We start from the raw sequence: 19,879 nt of genomic DNA on the forward strand, positions 1-19,879 counted from the left end.
TCCCTGTTTGACTTAAAATACAGAACCACGCTTCCCATCATTTGCTCTGTGAACCACTCTGACCCTAATTGAGCCAGAAATATTCAGGTTGAGTTATGAGAGTCAGAATTAGACTGTGAGGCAGGAGAATCGAGTATAGGTGATTTGCAGTCTGCAGCAATCATGCTCTATGCTGATGAGAGACACACTTTGGGGGCATTAATTTTATGTTTTGACTGTCACAGTGGTGGAAGCTACAAAGAGGATCAATTCTATCCCAGTGAAGAGAAGACAGTCTCCACCAGCTGATTTTTCACATCACATGCTCCAGTCTAGAAAATTGTTGATCCCTCTACAGCAAGTATGACACAAGCATGAAGTAGTCACTCAAGTCATACTTGATGAATGAATGACTGAGTGAATGAATCATTTTTAGAAGCTCCTGCATTTCTAAAACTTATGATTCTGATATTTAGTTTAAGTCACTCATCCATTCTCTCAACAATTTTTTTCTTAAATGTCTACTATGTGCTAGTCACTGGTGATATAGCAGTGTGGGGAAAAAAGGAAGAAAAAATATCCCTGCGTTCTTGGAGACAGACAGCAGACAAAATTGTAAAGTATGTTAGATAGTGGTAAGTGCTGTGGGAAAGAGACTGGGAAGTATGAGGGTGTTTGGGGCAATCTGAGACAACGTAGTCAGGCAAAGCTTTATCAAGAAGTTGACAATCAAGTAAAGGTATGAAGGAGGAGAAGTGAGTCATGCAGGTAGCTGGGAAGAGGGCAGTCCAAGCAGACAGAACAGTAAGTGCAAAGGCCCTAAAGTGGGAGCACCCCTGACGGCCCAGCAAAGAGACTAGGAAGGCTGGAGCAGAGAGACACGGGGCAACCAGACTATGTATGAACTTGAAGTTATGACCAGGATTTTGCCCTTTTTTCTGAGTAAGAAGGGAAGGCATCAGAGGGTTTTGGTGAAGGAAAGGCTTCACCTGACCCACTTGTTCAAAGCCTCACTCAGGTTGCTTTGATAAGGAGAGATTGAAGGAAGATAAAGATGGAAGCAGAGAAACTTCTTAGGAGGCTATTTGTATTATTACAAAAAAGAATGGTGGCTTGCTGATAACAGTAAAAATAGTGAGACATGGAAAGATTCTGAACATCTTTTGAGAAAGAGACAAGATTTCCTCACCCATTGAATGTGATGTATGAAAGAAAAAGAGGTGTCCAATGGCTTTTGGTCTGAGCAACTGAAAAATGGCTATTTCCTAAAATGGGGAGGACCGTGTGATGAACAGGTTGGGAGGGCAGATTTGGGGGTCTGTCAATTTGAGATTCTGACCTGGGAGTAAGAGGTCCTAGTCTCTGTTCATCACCTACCTTGGGGACCTTGGAAAACTCACTCCATCAGTCCAAGCCTGTTTCCTTGGCTGTAGAATGGTTAGGGTTATTAGTTATTCTCGAGGGCCACCTCCATCTCAAACATGCTAGTAATATCATTTTTTTCCCTTCTTGGTAGCATTCTCTCTTAGAAGGGGCTCAAACTTTTTCTTCATTGGTCCTTTCAGTCAACCTCCCCCCCACCTCACAGAAAAGAAGTTCTTCAAGAATAAGAAGCCACCTGGGAGTGACTAAACGCCTTGTTCCCATTTCCTAGAGAGAGAGGCAGGACCTCCTTACTCTGAAGTCTATTAAGATTCACCATTTACACCCTGTACTTGCTTGAGTTCACTAGCTAATTAACTGCCCAATTCAAGTTATCTGTATTACTTAACAGAAAGACTTTTTGATATGTACATAAACAGAAAGCACTTTTAGATTTTTTTTCTACAACAACCTAGCTAACCCACACTGTAAGATTGAAAGATGTAACATTTAAAAACACATGATGATGATCTCTCTGAATGAGAAGGCGAAGTCTGATTATTGGTAATGCCAATAATCCCCAAAGGCTTTGGAATACACCAATCTCAGAGGATTTGTAGCAGACCAAGTTTATAAAAGCCCAGAGAGATTAATCAAACCAGCAGGCTTCCCCAGAGTGAGGATTAGAGGGGAGAAGTCAGCTCGGCTCAGAAGGTCAGTCTGATGTTCCATTACAGGGCAGCACACAACGACCCCGAGACCTCAGTTCTGAGGCTGCCTGGCTATTGGAAGAGCAAGGGAGAGGGTCCAGTTTGGATCATCATCTGAGGGCCAGGAGACGATAGGTGAACATGGAGGAGGAAGATGTTCTTACTCTCTTTGCTCGGGGATACACACTTACCAGGGCAGGAAGCATTCAACTGAAATACTCAAGAAATCATGGTACCCAAAGTCATTTCCCCTCCGCTTCAAACTTCTTCCACAGAGTCCAGCCTAGCAGGACTCTTTCCTATGTCCTGCACTTGTTTCCATTATTTATATGCAAACTGCTCTCCCCTGAGTGGAGGGAGGGGTAGTGGGGAACCTCACCTTCCCTCTTCATGCCCATGACCAGGCACTTCTGATAGCGACAGTACTGGCAGCGGTTGCGCTGACGCTTGTCAATGAGGCAATCTTTATTATCCCGACACGTGTAGATGAGGTCTTTCCTTATGGTTCTCTTGAAGAACCCTTTGCAACCTTCACAACTGTACACACCGTAGTGCTTTCCTGGTCACAAGAAAAGGACATTCCATAAGTTATTCCTGTGTTTATTTGGGTCTTTCATGTGAAAGAACCCCTTGGCTCTCGCCTAGGGAAACTGGCACATCACCTAGGCAATGGGACAGAAAGCAAAGCAGGGAATGCAGGCTTGATGACAGGAACCCAACCAAGGCAGAGTAAATATGCCCTTCCTCGTGTCTACCCTCTGGAAATGATTCTCTGGAATCACTAATTCCAGAGAGCATTATCAGAAAAGTCCTGACCTAAGATTTTGCTTACATTTATTTAATAGGGAAACTCTTATGTTTAGTTAAGCAAAATGTTCTGCCTTCATTTAAGACATTAGTATACATAAGAAATAAAAATATTTATGCTTGTTATGTGTTATCTAGCAGGAAAAGAACCTCAGCTTCACACATATTTCCCCATAATTGAAGCCCAGGGACTTAGGAATCTCACTTAAAAGTATTATCCTCTATCATAAACTATGAACAAGAACCTGAGTTATAAATTTTTAAAATACTACTGCTTATTGGAGCAATAAATTGGTATATAATCTTTATGGCATAATATGACATATAATCTTGAGATGTGACATAAAGATCTAATGGGAGGTAGTTTTGCTTGATCCAGAATAATCTGTTACATGTTTCATTGCCCTTATTACCTGTACCACACATCCAGTTTTCCAGGACTCCAGACAGAGATGGCTAATTTGGTCAGGAGAGCCACCATACCCATGCCCACATAGGCATCAAGAATCAATCACCATACTCTTTCTAAGTAGAAGTCTTCCCAATACTACACACCATACAGCTATGCTCAATGGACTGGAATTGTAGGACTTGAAAAATATAATGAAACAGATCATTCAAAACATATTTATGTCTGATTCTTGAGTATGACATGTGATACTGTTTAGTTATAGACCTGACATGACTTTCTAATTTGGTTGTATTTAGGCTGATATCAAAGTGAACTTGAAGTCCCTGAGAACTAGGCAATGTAAATATCTGCATCCCAGGAGCTTACATTTCAGAGGAAGCCACTGTAAGATGCAATGGTGGCTAGAGATAGCCTGCTTGATGAAGTTAGTCTGTACCTAATCAGTTGACTATACTAATTTCCTGAACTCATAGTAATAATAAATACGGGATTTTATCTTGGGCTCAAAGAACCTAATGCTCTCAGCTCTGAAGTATTTGTCTTTAAGAAACATGGGACCAATTTGTCATTCCCGTGGTTCTTCCATATACGAAAGAACTGCCCAACTTTCAATTAAACCATAGCAGAAAAAACTCTCTATCAGGGTGGCTGGAATTCCATTGCTATGGCAATGGTAAAGTCTGCATGATTTGGAAACAACTTTTTGAGAACAAGCAGACATCAGCTGTGTAGCTAAGTTCCAGGCACCTGGAACTTTCAGTGGAGTCACATTTTGCAGTGACTTTGGTGACAATAAAAAGATGAGAAAATATTGTCAGCCATCATAGACAACTATAGAAAAGAATCTTCCTCATTCATCAAATCAGAGATTCAAATGTCATCAAAATTTTTGAGATGGTGAGTGGGGAGGCAGGAATGATGGAGAGGTAGGGAAACAAGTCAGGAAAGAAATAATTTGGGCAAAAACGGAAGAGGATCAAAGAAGATAAAATCAGTGAAAACACACTTATTTCCACCTATGGAAACATGTTAAAAACCTAGAATGTTATAGAGGGAAATTTGCTAAAATATCAAAAGGCTTATTTTGTTAGGAACACTATAGATAACTCTTTGTTTTCACTGGTACTTTTCTGGTTCTCCCACATTTCCTATGTTGGGATATTATTTTTAGAATTATAAAAAATATTTTTTTAAAAATTGAAGGGACTCTAGCTTGAGATACTTGCTCATTACAACAGCTTCTATATCCCAGATACACATGCAACACAGTAACTCCAGGGAAGGACTTCTGAAATGCTTTCTATAAATCTAATCTCACCACATGAAATTATGCTTTAAATTCATTAAGGCTGTGGTGACAGAAATTTACAGCCTGGGCCCCAAGTTGGACCATACTCAAAGACCCTTTTTCTCTCATTGGGTACAAAGGAACCAAGTGGGCAATGGAAGAGGTGTCTTCTCTGGTATCCCCATTGCATGGGGCACTTGGGAAGAGTGTCTGCTTCTATACATACCTGAGGATCTGTCCCCACAGATGGCACAGATGTGTTTAACCAGAGATCCAGGGCTAGTGGATGGGTAGTTCATGTTTCCAATGCCAGGAAGCCCTGGTAAGGGTTTGATGTCCTCTGAAATGCTGACACTGTTGACCACATTTAGCTGCAAGAGAAAAAAATACAATAAAACACAGAGCCAGGGTAAACCTAATCCCTGAGTCAGAAAGCAATAAGGCCATCCTTGAGGGAAAAGAAGTGGGTTCTATTTCTAGAAGTAGTTTCCAAGTACAGAGTATCTAAAATTGCCTATGAAGGATGTGAATTTAAGGGAGAAAAAGCGTAGCATAGAGGAACTAAGTCATTTCTAAATGCCAAAACCTAAACCGAAAATCACAACACATCTACCTCAGAGCTCTCAGCTTTTACTCATTTTACTCATGTTTTATTTGAGCTAGAAATCCACGCTGAACAGCACACTTAGGACAAGTCCTCTGTGTATTTCTAAATTTTTAATTAACTACATCCTGCCTATTCAGCAGGACTCCAAGGGGAGCTATGGCCCTCAGGCAAAAGACTTAGACTCAGAGAGAACCAAGCAAAATATGCAAATCCATCCGTTTAGTGAATCAACAGTCATTCACAAGCACTCACCATGTCAGGCACCGTGCCAGGCTCTGGGATACAAAGGTAAATAAAATGCACACTCTTAAGATGTTCACAGTAAAATGGAAGACACCATACGTGTAATGGTCATCTCAACGAGCCTACTGAGCATGGTAAGCCAAAAGCCCAAATCATTGCAATAGCACCAAAAATTAGGTTAAAAGTCCCAGATCACATTTTTGAACTTGTCTGTAAGGAACAAATATCTTCCCATGAAAATATAAAATCTTTAGAGCCAGAGACCATCTGCCTTGTCTTCCGGGTGCCTGACGTGAACCCAGCATGTGGTAGGGAGTTGGTAGAACTGAATGGCTGAATAAACGAACGTGTGTGTATCCCTTTCTTCACCCCTTATCACAAGTTAACATTAACTCCTCACCGCCACCCGCTCCTTGTCTCCCAGTGCTCTTAGGGAGATGACTGAGAAGCTGCCTCTATGAGTTTTGTATTCATCAAAGAAAAGTTAAATAAATACAAGCCAGTCATCCAATCAGCAGTGTTTCTGTACCCATGGGTACATGTCAACATCCTAGGCACTGTGAAGAGAGATATGAAATGGAGGTCTGTCTTTCATTCCTCAAAAATGATGACAATCTCACTGAGGAGTCGGAACATGCCCCCAAACAAAGAACACTTCCAAGTTCAAACAAAGGTGGTGCTGAGTAAGTGTGAGTTAAGTGCCCGGTAGAGGCACCTCATGAATATCTGGGGGTTTAAGGGAAGGTCCACTGACTTCTGCATGGTCTATGTGACTTTTGCCTAACTGAAGTGACTGTAATTCCCAAACTGAACCAAAGGTAGGATTTTCTTCTCTATTCAAGGCCTTTGGGACAGAAGGAATGATCAATAAAACCTAAAATACAACAGAGCCTGAGTTAGGTTCCTTCTAAATTTACTAGCTTTTCAATTCACTAAGCAAATATTTATTGAGCATAAGAGGTGAGCAAAGGCTCTGGGTTAAATGCTGCAAGGGATGCAAAAAAGAAAAGACAGCTTTCAGGGCCTTGCTTTGAAATCAAAGTCATGAGGAATTTTTAAAAATTAATTCATATGAGGGATAAAAACCCGTACATGATGGGAGAATTCTCCCTCCTCTTCCTCTCTCTCCTCCCTCCTCCTCCTGCTCCCACCTTTTTATACAAGGCTAAGGCAAGACATCTAGGTCTTATATTCAGTATTTTGTTTTGTTTTGGTGTAATACAGTGGTACTCAACCCCAGATGTACACCTGGGAGCTTTGGAAAAAATTAATTCCAGAGCCCCACATCCAAAAGTGGCCTGAGGGCTACTATGTGCTAGGAATTCTGAGTGCCTCAAGGAAATAGTTATTAGCACTTAGTTCCACCCCATGAAAGAAATGACCCCCTAAAAAAGAGCCCTCTAGCTAACCATGACTTTGTCTGCAAATCCTCAGATGGATAAGAAAGGTCATGGGAATAAGGAGGAGGACACCGTCACCTCGGGCTCAGGAGGCCCTCATCCACCTTCCTCTCCCACTCCCATCTCCAACAGGACCAGATCCACCACCTCCAGCCCACAACAGTCACAGAACAGTAATTATTGTTCTTGCTACTGTTAGGTGCTACCGTCCAAGGAAAGTTTGCTCAGCACTAATTAACTATTTTAATCCTTACGACAACCCTATTAGGTTTTCCTATTTTTCAGATGAGGAAATTGAGCTATAAAGTGGTTTATTCTTAAATTCATTCAGAAATCCTGGGATACAAAAAGGAAGAAGACACAGGCACTAACCCAAGAAACTGACCATCCATGAGATTAAAAGCCAGTTGGGATAATTTAAGAAAGCAAGTGAGATTAGGGAAGATGTCCTGAAGGAAGGAGCATTTGATCTGGGACTTGACAGCTTTAAAAAACGGGGAGCACAGGGAGATCAGCTCAGTGCTTTGTGACCACCTAGTGGGGTGAGATGGGGAGGGAGGGAGAGAGAGGCAAGAGGGAGGGGATATGGGGATATATGTATATGTATAGCTGATTCACTTTGTTATAAAGCAGAAACTAACACACCCTTGTAAAGCAATTATACTCCAATAAAGATGTTTAAAAAGTTAAAAAATGGGTAGGATTTGGACGGGCCAGTGATGGACAAAAGGTTTTGACAACAAAGGCCTGAAGGGAAGCCCAGGTATTTGTGTCCGGTGGATGGATGGGAGACAAGGCTGGAAGGTGGGCTGTGACAGAGCCGGAGACTTGATTGCCCGACTAAAGAGAGTGGATCTAATCTGAGAGGCAATGAGGAGCCATGAGGTTTCCAGCAGAGAAAATAGGTCCTCAAAGTATGAGGCAGCAGCATGGGGAAAGACTGAAGGAGAGAGACACGAAGACTATTGCACCTGCCCAAGTACCATGTTAGGTGCCTTCCCAGATCTAACAGGTGGGAGCTGGAACCCTGGGCTCCTGGATCTCAGGTCATCATTCCTCCTTCCCCACATTGTCTGTCTTATGTGGCAGGAGCTCCCCAGACCGCCCCTGCCCTGACTGCTTCCTGCCCCACATCATTGGCAATGAGTACCCAGACAAGCCAACTTGCTTCTGGCCACTCTCTCCTGGAAGCCTCTCTCCAACACCCCTCCTCTTCCTGAGTTGGGCTGGCATTAGGAGGCAGTGGTTGGGACAGGCGGGTTGATGCCCTCTTCTCCATCAGGCTCTTTGCTGGTTTGGGGTTTGTGTGGGATCAGACCAATGGTAGATGAGATCGAAGATGGCCACCAGAGCTCAAACCCAATAGCTGCATGGTCCCCAGTGCCACGGCCCCAGCTGTCTTATTCCATTAGAAGCAGCTCTGCTGAAATGAACACTTTAGGGCCAGGATTTACCAGGCAGCCGGCTGCTTCTGAGAACAGGAGAGAAACACGCTTGGCTGGCCTTTCTTCCATTTGCAATCCTCTCAGCCAAGGACTGAATGCATCCTAGATGCCCTGGAGCCATCACAGAACATTGGGAGCCACATTTCTGAGTGGCTTTCAACCCAAATTATTCCACTCAAGGCAGACACGTGGCCAGCCAGGCAAGCTGCCGGCCGGCGCGCCTCTTCCAATGAGTGGTCTCCTTAGAGTGGCGTTTCTTTAACTGAGTGAGGGTCTCTGTCAAAAAAAAGTACAGAGCCTGGACCTGCCACTTCCTTGCTGTGTGATCTTGACTGGATGACTTCATTTAGAGAAGCTGTTTCCTCATCCACAGACTAGAGCAGTGGTTTTTGAGCTCAGAGAGTATGTATGGCAGGGGGTGGCAAGGCTGAGTAAGAAGCCTTCACATCTCCCACCTCTAGTTCACCAGTCCTGTTTTTTGTTTGTTTGTTTGTTTTGTTTTGTTTATTTTTTCTAGACCTGTTTTTATTTGACATGTAATGGCTTCCAAACATACTTTCACTTGAAGGAAAGACTTTATGGCTTTTTAAAAAATCATTAAACAAGATGATCTTTAAGGTCTGTTCTAGCTCTAACATTTGCAATTTTTATTATCAAAGTATTCTCTGTAAAAATGCAAGCATCTGAAAGGATAATAATTTGGTTATCAAGCACTACCTGGGCAGGACTTATCAGGGACAGAACCCAGGTCAGGCAGCAGGGTCAGGAGAGGAGAAAGAGGCGGGAGCCTTCCAAAGGTAGGGCTTGCTTCAGGGTCGAGCCAACAGATATCATACTTACAAAAATTACACACACACACTCAGAAAAACTTGATCTAGATCATTCTGTCTGAAAGCTGCATAAATATCTTCTCAATTATATATTTGGTGTTTTGGGAAATTGTTTACTCCACTTAGATACTACCCAGGGAAGGGACTGAGTCTTAAACATTTTTTAAATCTCCAGTGCTTAGTGAAATGAATGATTGTTGAAATGAACTTCTCTAGAACCTTTCAACAACAAAGTACACACACCTGAACCAATGATCACATAGTTGCATAATATGCAAGGTGTATGATATAGCACCTAGGTATTATAATAATAATATTAATAATACCACCTTATTGCCACAGAGCATCATAAGTGCTTAAGCAGTGATTTTTCAAATCCTCATCTCCTTTGATATTCATAAAAAATCCCTGTAGGGTAATCAGGGCAAAATGTGTTACCCCACAATAGAGGAAAGGGAACTGAGATAAATATAAGTTAAAGTGGTTTGCAAAAGTTTACCCAGTCCCTGCCTCCAGAGTATCAGTTCATTTCTCTTTATTCCTCAAGACTGAAAATCCAAAAAGAGTAAAAAAAAAAAAAAAGAAGCTCAAATACCTAGAAGATAGAGCACAGAACAGTACACCCCCCACCACTGCTCCCACACTGAGTGCTTCCCTTCACCCCCAAATTGCACTTACCCTAGACCCAGGTCACAGAAGGCGCATGTTTCCCGGACAAGTCCCACTCAGCCTCAATTCTGGGCAAGAAAGGCAGGATGCATAGGAATCGTCTATCCAGAGTGTTCAGAGTCCAACTCACCGTGGCTAACACTGAGAGCGCTAGATATCATGTGTTATCTAGTTAATTGGGCAAAGTGTCACTGCCGTGTGGCTCCAAAACCCAAGCCCCAAACGCTGCTCAGCTTCACCAGTGCTGGCAAGCTTAATATAGCTCCCAAAGCCAAACTTGGCCTTGGCCTCTGCACACAGCCCAGTTGGCCAGGACCAAAGCTTTCAGCTGACCTTTCAACCCCAATCCCTCTGTACAGACATATGGTCCAGGAATAGCGGCCCTGCCACTCACATGGCTGTGAAGCTGAATTTATTGGCCAGGCTTGGCTCAATTAGACTGGAGTGTGGTGGCTAAAAGCAGGCTTGGAGGGCCAGTGCCCTGCCCCCTCCCCACCCACAAGCTCTGTCACTGGTCATTACCTCACCCTGTCTTATTTCTTCCTGATACAATGATTGCCATTTGAAACTATCTGGTTTATTCATTTCGTTTTTGTCTGTCTTGCCTGCTACAGTGTAATTGCCATGAAAGTACAGGCTTATTTAGTGCTTGTCCCCAGAACCTAGAACAGTATCAAATAGTGCCTGATACAGAGTAGATCCTGCTAAATAGTTATTTGAGTGAATGTGAATGTCCTTTGCAAAATTTCACTTTTGTCCCAGAACTTCCGCCTCTCTTTCTGTCTCTAACCTATTGACTTTGACCTGCCTTCCTGGCATCTGTTCACATGAATGAAAATGAATAAACCAATCTCTTCAAGTCCCACATTCTAAAGGGTATGGTATCACCAGCTCTGCTGATGACATAGGTGAGGGTGGCATAAACCCATGTCCCTCCCCACAACTGTCTGGCCCCCACTCGTCCGAGTGGTTGACATCCGGAACACACAACCGGAAGTTCACAGGGCCCTTTTCTAGGCTCCCTTTGGTTCTGCACCTACACCTTCGACAGCACGTACAACGTTAAAATTTATCTGCATGATGTGGCACATCCCCCACAAGATTCCTTGGGAACACCAAATATTCATCTTTTAATCCTTGGCAGCCAACAGGAAGATCCTGGGGTCACTGGTTAAGTCAGAATGCACCACAGCAGCGGGCAAATGCAGCATCATAAAGACTGAGTGGGGATGTGGAGACTTGGGGTCTAACCCTAGCTCTGCTGAGACAGGTTGTGTGGGGTTGGACATATCACCTGAGCCCACTGAGCCTATGTGGGCTGAAGGACTTAGACAGAACTAGTGGTTCTCAGCTGGGCAGGGGTGGGGCAGTTAGAATCCTCTGTGGGATTTTTACAACCCACACAAGGGCCAAAATATGGGATAAGAGAGAAATGTGTACTCTGAAAAAGATCCTACAGGTGAGAGCCATTAGATTCCAAATTGGGGTTCAAAGGCTGGCCAAATGGGACCCACAGAAGTACTCTGCTTGGCCTGTAGAGTGCTTAAAGTCTTTGAATTTGAACAGCTTCAGGGGAGGAGGGCAGCTTTGTACAGACCGCACCAGGCTCATTCACCTACCTGTGTTACCTGCCTGGCCCCCTGGCTCCTGCAATCCCTACACTAGATGATCGCCAAGGTCTTCTCCAGATTCTCTAATCTATAGATGAAAAAATTACTGAAGTCCTTATTGGCTATTAAACTCTATGACTCCACATGGCTTTGCTTTCAGACTCTGAGCACATGAAATGTCTTGGAAGGGACTCTAGGGATAGTCTCTAAAGTTCTCTTTGTAGCAGTAAGAAGTGCTAACACAGTGGGAGTCCTGCCTCTTCTTAGAACTATAAATTCAAAGGAGGCTACAGGACCTACTAATTCTGCTGCTAGATGTCTCGAGGGACCCTGGCCCAATAGTGAGATACCAGAACAATGAGAGAGGAGAGTCTGGTAGATGGGATCATTGTTCCTAATTCTTCGTATCCTTTGCATTGTGTCTTTGTAGTTCCTCCCAATGAAACAGGCACAAACTATTCCCCTGTCCCACCAATGTTGGAGTTGGTCACACAATTTTCTTAGGCCAATGGGATATTAATGGACATGATGTGAGCAGAGAATTCACTATATTTTCCTGATTTGGTTTAGACTTTCACATTCCTGGGAGATACCTTGAGAAAAGGACGCCCCAAGAAGCTGCTGCTTCTTTAGTCTGGGACATGAGGAGCTGACCTGCACCCAGGCTGCAGCCTAGCCCAGCTCATCCACCATCTGAAACAGAACTTTCCTAGCCAACACATAAACTTGTGAGTAAGAAAAAAAATGTGTGTTTTTGTAAACCATGGCAATATGGGGATTGTTTGTCATGCAGCATCATTACAGCAATAGCTGACCACTACAAGAAGGGAAGGTTGATAATCTCAGTGTGACATTGCTAGAAGGAAGTACACAGCTTCTGGCCATCCTGTAGGTTCCTCAGAGCAACAATGTAGTATCTACCATGGATATACATCCTTGCCTCTGTTGTAGCAAAAGGCACTAGGAATTAAAGTGAGGGGTTGTTTTTTTTCTTTTTCCCCGAGTCTCCATAATCTTTACCTCTATCTCAGAGATAGCATGTAGGTAACACAGTCTGCCTTGCTCTAGATTTATCCGTATGCCATACCTGCCTATTTCCCCTCTCAACTGTAAGCTCATGGAGAGCAAAGACCACATCCTGATCATTTCTGTATCGCCTATAGCAGGGGTCCTCAACCGGTAGGGCCCCAGACTGGTACCAATCCACTGCCTGTTAGGAACCTGGCCGCACAGCAGGAGGTGAGTGGTGGGCGAGTGAGTGAAGCTTCATCTGCCGCTCCCCACTGCTCGCATTACCGCTGAACCATCCCCCGCTCCCCACCCCTCCCACCCCACCATCCGTGTAAAAATTGTCTCCCACAAAACCTGTCCCTAGTTCCAAAACGGTTGGGGACTGCTGCCCTATAGCATGTCATAGAGCACTGGGCACTTCACTGACTCGAAAAATACCCAGTATTGAGAAGAATCAAAGGGGTCCACCCCATGGAAGACAAACAGGCCTGAGAGACACTGAAATCACAGCCAGGGCTGAACCATTGAAACCACAGGTGTGGTTCCCTTTCAGCCGGTTTCCTGGACCATGAGGCATCATCAGTTCTCTGGGGCTGCTCTGCCTGAGGGCACACTCAATGAAGGCCCTGCAGGAGAGAAGTCTGCAGAGACAACCCAATCCCTTTGCAAGCATGCATTAAGGACCTGCTGAGTGCTGCCTCTGTGCCAGGATGAAACTATTTAGGATGTCTGGAAAGACGCTGGAGAGGACAGACGGACACCTACCTGAGAGCTGGGTGGGGCAACCAAATTGATTCCTGGAGGGGCTGCAAGAGCTCCTGAGGGTGGGCCCATGGCAGAAGTGATGACTCGATATGGAGAGCCCAGGGCATTGAGGGGGGTCCCCACTGCACTCAGAGTTCGTGGGGCACTCACTGGGGTGTCAGTGTAGCTGGGGTGGCTGTCCATGGGCTTCCCTGTGGACAAGGCTGACGACGGGCTCATGGACGTGGAGCCAGAGTGGCCTGGGGAACCTGTAAGGAGAAGATCAAAGGTGATGAGAGGCTAGGGGAACACAGGGATGGCACACTAGGACAGAGCCCCCTCCTTTTGTTCCCAATATCCTTCCCCTCCTTCCAGCCATACCTGCACACCTGTGAACTCCCGCAGCTGGTAGAATAAAGGCAAGCAAAGACCAGAGAGGGGAAAGGGCCTGCTGAAATACTCATTGATGTGCCAGTTCTCTGGTGCACCACATGACATTCACCTTGAACTGTGTCAGGTCAACAGCCAGGGCCACAGGGGCATAGCCCACATGTCCCCAGGCCTGGGTGACTGTGACCTGAGCCAGCCAGACAGGGAAGGTGAGTCAATACCAAACCTCCAGTTGGGGGATGGAGTGAGCAGGTGTCCAGGCTGCTCCAGAATCTCTGCCTCAAATTCATATTGCTCTGAGAAATGGGGCAGGGCTGAACCTATAAAGTCAGGAGAAATTCATTCATTCATATGTAACGAACATCTGTTAAGGTGCAGGAACTACATCAGGTGCTAGGGATTCAGAACCGAAGGGAACACAGTTCCTGCTGTCGGGAACACATTCCATAATGACCATGGGGAAGGCAGAGGCTGTTTTCATGCCCTTGACTGCCAGTAGCTTTTGCGGCTTTATGCCCATATGGTTCTTGTCCTGCCAATCTCTTGGAAGGTTAATCAGCGCTCAGGGAAGAAGACTCGGGATGGCTGGGCATGGCTCAATGGCCACAGAGGCCCAGGAAGGCAAGCGCAGCCAGGCCTGCCCAGAATGTTTCTGCCTCCGGGGATAGGGAGCTGCGGCCACAAGTGTCTATGAAATGGGCTCTGGGCAGATGGCTCCTGGTACCATTTTCCCCAGATAAGTTGAGCCCAAGTTTAGCTGCAACTCAAGATGAAAGAAAAGAAGGGTGCCCCGCTGCCATCTCAGGAGCTTGGCATGGAAAAGTCTCTCCAGAAGAGAGGAGCTGTGAGCCTGAGCGTCCTCAACAGCAGAGGAGAGACTGGGCAAATAACAGAGAAGCCCACCCTCAATCTCAGTGCCACTGCCCTGTGTGGCTGGCATGAAAGAACAGATTCAAAGAAACCATGTGTTAGGCTCCATCACAGCATCCATGCTGTCCTCATGGATGGGACATGAGAGGATTAAGGGGAGAGGTGGTCAGTAAGCATGGTTTGCTGGAGAAACCATCCAATTCTCTCCACTTCCTACTGGAGCCCAACACCACGCCAGGCAGCTAGGATGCTGAGGGGAGTAAGTCATGTGCCTGACCTTAGGTGGTTCACTGTTGGTTCAAGGAATATCTCTTGAGTGCCTTCTACATGCAGAGAAGGCACTGCATGTCTTAAACCTTTCAGAGACCTCAGTAGCACTGAGCGTAGTATTAGGAACAGAATTTAGGGAGGGAGGTGCTGTCTTCACATTCTGGAGGGGGGCGTGGAGCATCAGAGGTATAACTGTGCAGCTATTCTTAAACATAAATGTCCCACTAGAAAAATGTCAACCTGGAGTTGCCTTTGGAGCATCTACTAACTTAGTTAAGGTCTACTTATGGAGAGAACAGTCACTCCCATGTCTGAGGAGTCTGTGCCCTTCTAGTGATTCTATCTAGGAGTTTCAGTCTATCAGGTGTCTTGTCTCATAAACAGATGAATCCCAATCATGATCTTTTAAGTACCACAACTGAGGTGAACCAAATGCTCTGGGTCCACAGAGAAGTGGTAAAGGGGTTTAAATGAACAAGTGAGACACTTCTTATGTGTCCTGAATAGGCAATTTCCATACATTAACTCATTTTATCCTGATAATAGGCCTATGAGGATCATCTCAGCCTTTTACAGATGAGACCACTTAGGCTCAGTATCACCCCATGCTGTTCCCAGTTCCGGGATGACTTACCCCCACCTCCTTTGTCTAGCAAGTTCCGATTCATCTTTCAAGGTCTAACTCAAGGATCACCTCCTCCAGGAAGTCTTCCCTGGTATTCCTACTCTGGTTTAATGCCCTTTTCTGTTTTGTAAGTAACATCTTGTGTATTTCCTTGTATTTTTCACTAAATTGAGAGGGGAAAAATGTGTCTGTTTATGTATCCTCACCACTAGCACTGTACTGGCATTAGCCGGGAAGTAAGCGGCAGAGCCTAGATTCAAACTGTTAATCTGAAGCCCGGGCTCTCTCCTCTGTGCTCTGTCAAGGATAGCAGAGATGATTTGGAGAGCCATCATATCACAAAGTACAAGATGACTCAATTATGAAATGATCTCATGCTGAAAGTTCAACTGAAGAAGAGAGAAGAGGGGACCTTCCTAGAACTCAAGACAGAAAAAACAAAAATTTTCCCAGACGGTCACTGATTAGAAAGAACAATTTTAGACTCTTCTGAGGCACTGGAAGTCTGTGACATTTAAAGAGGCCAATGTACACCTTGAGCCTGTTACTAAGATAACATGTGACAGGTGAGTTAGGAGCCAGCCCGACTTGATGGGCAAGGAGCCGTGAACTCGGCTGGGATGACAGCTGTCCTTCCCCGCAGCCAAGCCATCTGAGGGAAACCAACTTTCCCTTCCAGCATCGGCTTTCCAAAAATGGACCAAAGGGCCCTGCATATTCTGTTTTAATTGGATCTCAGAGACTATGCCTTTCATTTCTATATCCCCAAGGTAAAGCCCAGTGCCTGACACCAGGCTCAGAGCTATGAGACAGAAAGGAACAAGATTTTCCTTCACACATTCATCAACCTGAGAGTTCCCAAGTTATGGAAACTGCAACACCAGTGGTAAGGGACATTTTAGGTGGTATTTTAAGCGGTATGTAGGCAAACTTTTTGAAAATATTAATAGTTTTATATTCATTTTCACCGTCTCCTATTTACAGCAAGTGACTCTGCTTCCATTTTTTATATAAAATGATGTTCCTCAAAATTGCTATTTAAGTTTTCAAAAGAAAAGTAAATTGACCTCAGAACACTTCTAAGTACAAGAACACATGTTCAATATCATGAAAATAGTATGCAAAGGTATGATGTTTAAGAAACATGAACTGTGCAAAATATAAAAATATGGACTTGGGGAAATTCAAAAATTGTTTCCAGAATAAAATGGTAGGTGAGAGAGATTTGAAATTTAAAAGTATATTGTTTATATTATATTTAATAATAATATAAATTAAGACAATCAGAATATGCCTTGACTACTCAGTGATGATAATGATACATTTCTGAGATAGAATTAAACACAGTTAAAGTTTGATTTACAATGGCCTTTAAAATGTGGTTTGTTTCTGTTGAGTCAATGACCCAGAAGAGATGGGCTACTTTATAAGCGTATTTTTTAAAGTAAAATTCCAAAAGACAAATACATCTTACACAAATGCATCTTGGTTCTTTTCGTCTCACAATGACCCAGCGTTTCTTAGAAATAAACAGCCTTGCTTTTAGAAAAGGTGGAAAACAATGCCTATAATGACAAAAGTGTTTCTCAATGGAAAATTAATCCAGTCTCCCAAATAGACTCTAAAGCATACCTGTCCATGACATTTTTATCAGCTTCATTCGCACTCACTCCTTTTTTTTTCATAGCCATGTGGGATTTACAGCTAGCACAAGTTTTCCAGAAACCTGGGTTCTAGTCCAAATTTGAAGTCAAGTGTTTCTCTAATGCTTCTACCTGGCTCCTCTGCAGAGGCTGGGAGCCCAGGTCTCCAGCCTCTGCAGCCCATCAGCCTTGCTCGCCCCCTGACCACACACCCTTTTGATCCCCGTCAGCCCCTCACACTGTGCCCACTGGCAGATGCCTGGGAAATACACAAAATCTGTACTCTGCAGAATTCATTCTCTTAGCATAGCCATGATTTTTACAGAAATTAACTTATCTGATGGGAGAGGACTTTCTCAGGAGCTTCTCTTCTCTCCTGGCGACATACTGAAGAAAGGCCTTTCGTATTCCTGGACCTTATTCTCCCCAGTAAGGAGCCAGCACCCAATGGCTTCTAAGATCCCTTCCAATGTTGTTCCATGAACATTGAGGTAGGTAGCATATGGCTCACTGGCATCTAAAAGAAGTACAGGTGGTGGTCTGGAATGGTCTGAGTCTGGACCACTTGCAGAGGGGCCCCTGTCATCATCAGTTGGGCCATGTTAGCCCTTCAGGCTGTTTGGGATTCCAGATTGCACTTTGAGATGCTGATAGTGTCACCAGGAAGCAAAGCTCTTTGAAAATCTGCAGGGTGCCTACACTCTATTGATTTCCGAAGCCTTTGTGTGCATTGTACGGGCATTAAGGGTGCAGTCTATGTGGAATACAAGCCTCTGAAGCCCAAAAGTCCTAGGTTGGATTGAGGTTGTACCACTTTCCAGTCACAAAAACTTGAGCCAGGAACTGGACCTCTCTCATCCACAATTTCCTCAGCCATAAATGGAGATATGCACACCTATCTCAGGGGTGGTAAGAGCATCTGAGACTACTGGCCCAGTGGTAGCAGCTGCAATTACTTACCATATTGTAAAAGTGGTGAGGGAGACCTGAGTCTGGCTTGAATACCATTGTAGAATATTATGTAAGTAAAGGGTTTAACCCAAGCCATGCCAATAGTAAGCGCTCTGTTAAGGATTGTCACTACCATACACTAGTACATACATAGCAGTTGTTTATAATATTAGCCACTCCTCTGAGCCCAGAGTGCCCCTCCATTATCCCAGCCACCCCAACCCTTCCCCTAGGACCCTCCAGATATCCCCAGAATCCATCCCAGCACAAAGATATCCTCCATGCTAACTTCCATTCTGAGTACCTGGTGACCTACTGGCTGTCACATATTTTAAATTTCACCACGATTAACATTGTGGTATCTAGCATTGTGCCTGGAACATGCTAGATGCTCAAAAAATATTTGTTGCCTAATCAATGAATGGAATAGTTTTTTTGGTTAATTAATGTATACAACTATATATAGAGTTCATCAATAGAAATTATTTGCATAAGAAATCTGTGTCCCTGATGTTTACCAAATCCAAAATCTCTGCAATCTCTAGACAACAAATTGCATGTGTGTGTTGAGGGGGTACTTATTGAGAAAGAGAAGCTCAGGTACTTAGAACTACAGAATTCTTACCAAGGCAAGGAAGTTGCTTAGCAACCTTATCCTCAGCCAGTAAACGTAAAATGTTAAGCATGAGTCTTTCTAATTGGCTAGACAAGGGAACAAATGGCTTGGTGTTTCCACCCCTTTACTGCTGTACCTGGGTAGAGAATTCAGTGTCCCAGCTTCAGGATGGAATGGAAACTTAGGATGAATCATTGATAATGGTTAATACCCACCCACAGGGAAGGGGACAGAGGCAAAAACTTGCTATTTCTAAGTCAGAACTCTCCATTTGAAGTCAAGGGAACATCACAGGGCCCTACCCCACTCTACTCTCTGTCACAGTGGGCACAATCTCACACCCAATCTGCCTCCTTTTCTCCAATGGAGGAATGTAGTACATAAGCCTAAGAGTCATAGAATATTCAGAAACCTGGCCTGTTCTTCCTAGTTGAAGTGAAACTTGCTCACACACCCATTCCCAGCTTGGCTTGTAATACACAGACAGGTTGCAAGAGAGGTAGGCCAGGGTCTGCCGTATGAAGACACTTAATTGACCCTTAAATTTTATCTCCTCTACTAAGTAACAATAGCAGATAATATTTATTAAGCAATTACCATGAGCCAGACATGGTTCTAAACACTTTACAGATATTGACTCATTTCATCCCTACAAATCCCTTTGAGGTTACTAACTCTCACCCCTATTGTACAAATGAAAAAACTGGGGGACAGAGAAATTAAATAGCTTGCCCAAGAGAACATGGCTAGTAAATTATACAAGTGGCATTTGATTCTAGGGGGAAAGCAGCAGACCTGGATATTAACCCCAGCCCCACCATGTACTATACTAGCTGTGCAACTACTTATAGCAGTTACTCAGGACCACTCTTCCATCAAGCCCCCATGGGCCCAGTTTCTGTCCCCAACTCTGCCCTTCCTAACCCAATTCATGGCCTCTCTCAGGACGTCGACCTGGCACTTTTTTTTTTTTTAATTTTTATTGGAGTATAGTTGACTTACGATGTTGTGTTAGTTTCAGATGCATAGCAAAGTGAATCAGTTGTACATATACATATATCCCCTCTTTTTAAGATTCTTTTCCCATATAGGCCATTACAGAGTATTGAATAGAGTTCGCTGTGCTATACAGTAGGTCCTTATTAGTTATATATTTTATATATAGTAGTGTGTATATGACCTGGCACTTTCTGACTAGAACACTTCCCATCTGACTCCAGCCTCTCACATCAAACACAAGCTCTGGTTTCCTTCATCAGGGGTCCGAGCTCAGCCCAGCCTTTTCCTCCCTCTTTCTTCTGCAGAAGGGGTACTCAGATGCCAGGGGCTGTCTAATATGCATTTCTTATATTTAAACTGCTGTGGTATTTTCAAAACCCTTTCACACACACATCAGA

General features: G+C 44.1%; 1 protein-coding gene across 2 annotated transcripts in view; it reads right to left on the bottom strand.

Moving 5' to 3' along the window:
• RXRG (retinoid X receptor gamma) overlaps nt 1-19,879 on the bottom strand; it is a 43,188-nt gene that overhangs the window by 14,198 nt on the left and 9,111 nt on the right. The window contains exons 2-4 of one of the 2 annotated variants that reach the window (XM_059072912.2): nt 13,139-13,386; nt 4,785-4,929; nt 2,431-2,610 (exon numbers count right to left, since the gene is read on the bottom strand). In XM_059072912.2, the coding sequence (XP_058928895.1) occupies nt 2,431-2,610; nt 4,785-4,929; nt 13,139-13,386 (573 nt within the window). Of the gene's footprint in view, nt 1-2,430; nt 2,611-4,784; nt 4,930-9,761; nt 9,983-13,138; nt 13,387-19,879 lie in introns of those variants that run through there. The other variant, XM_059072920.2, reaches the window with a different exon arrangement.

The sequence above is a fragment of the Kogia breviceps genome, chromosome 1 (genome assembly GCF_026419965.1).
Source record: "Kogia breviceps isolate mKogBre1 chromosome 1, mKogBre1 haplotype 1, whole genome shotgun sequence".
In the NCBI taxonomy this organism is placed as follows: domain Eukaryota; kingdom Metazoa; phylum Chordata; class Mammalia; order Artiodactyla; family Physeteridae; genus Kogia; species Kogia breviceps.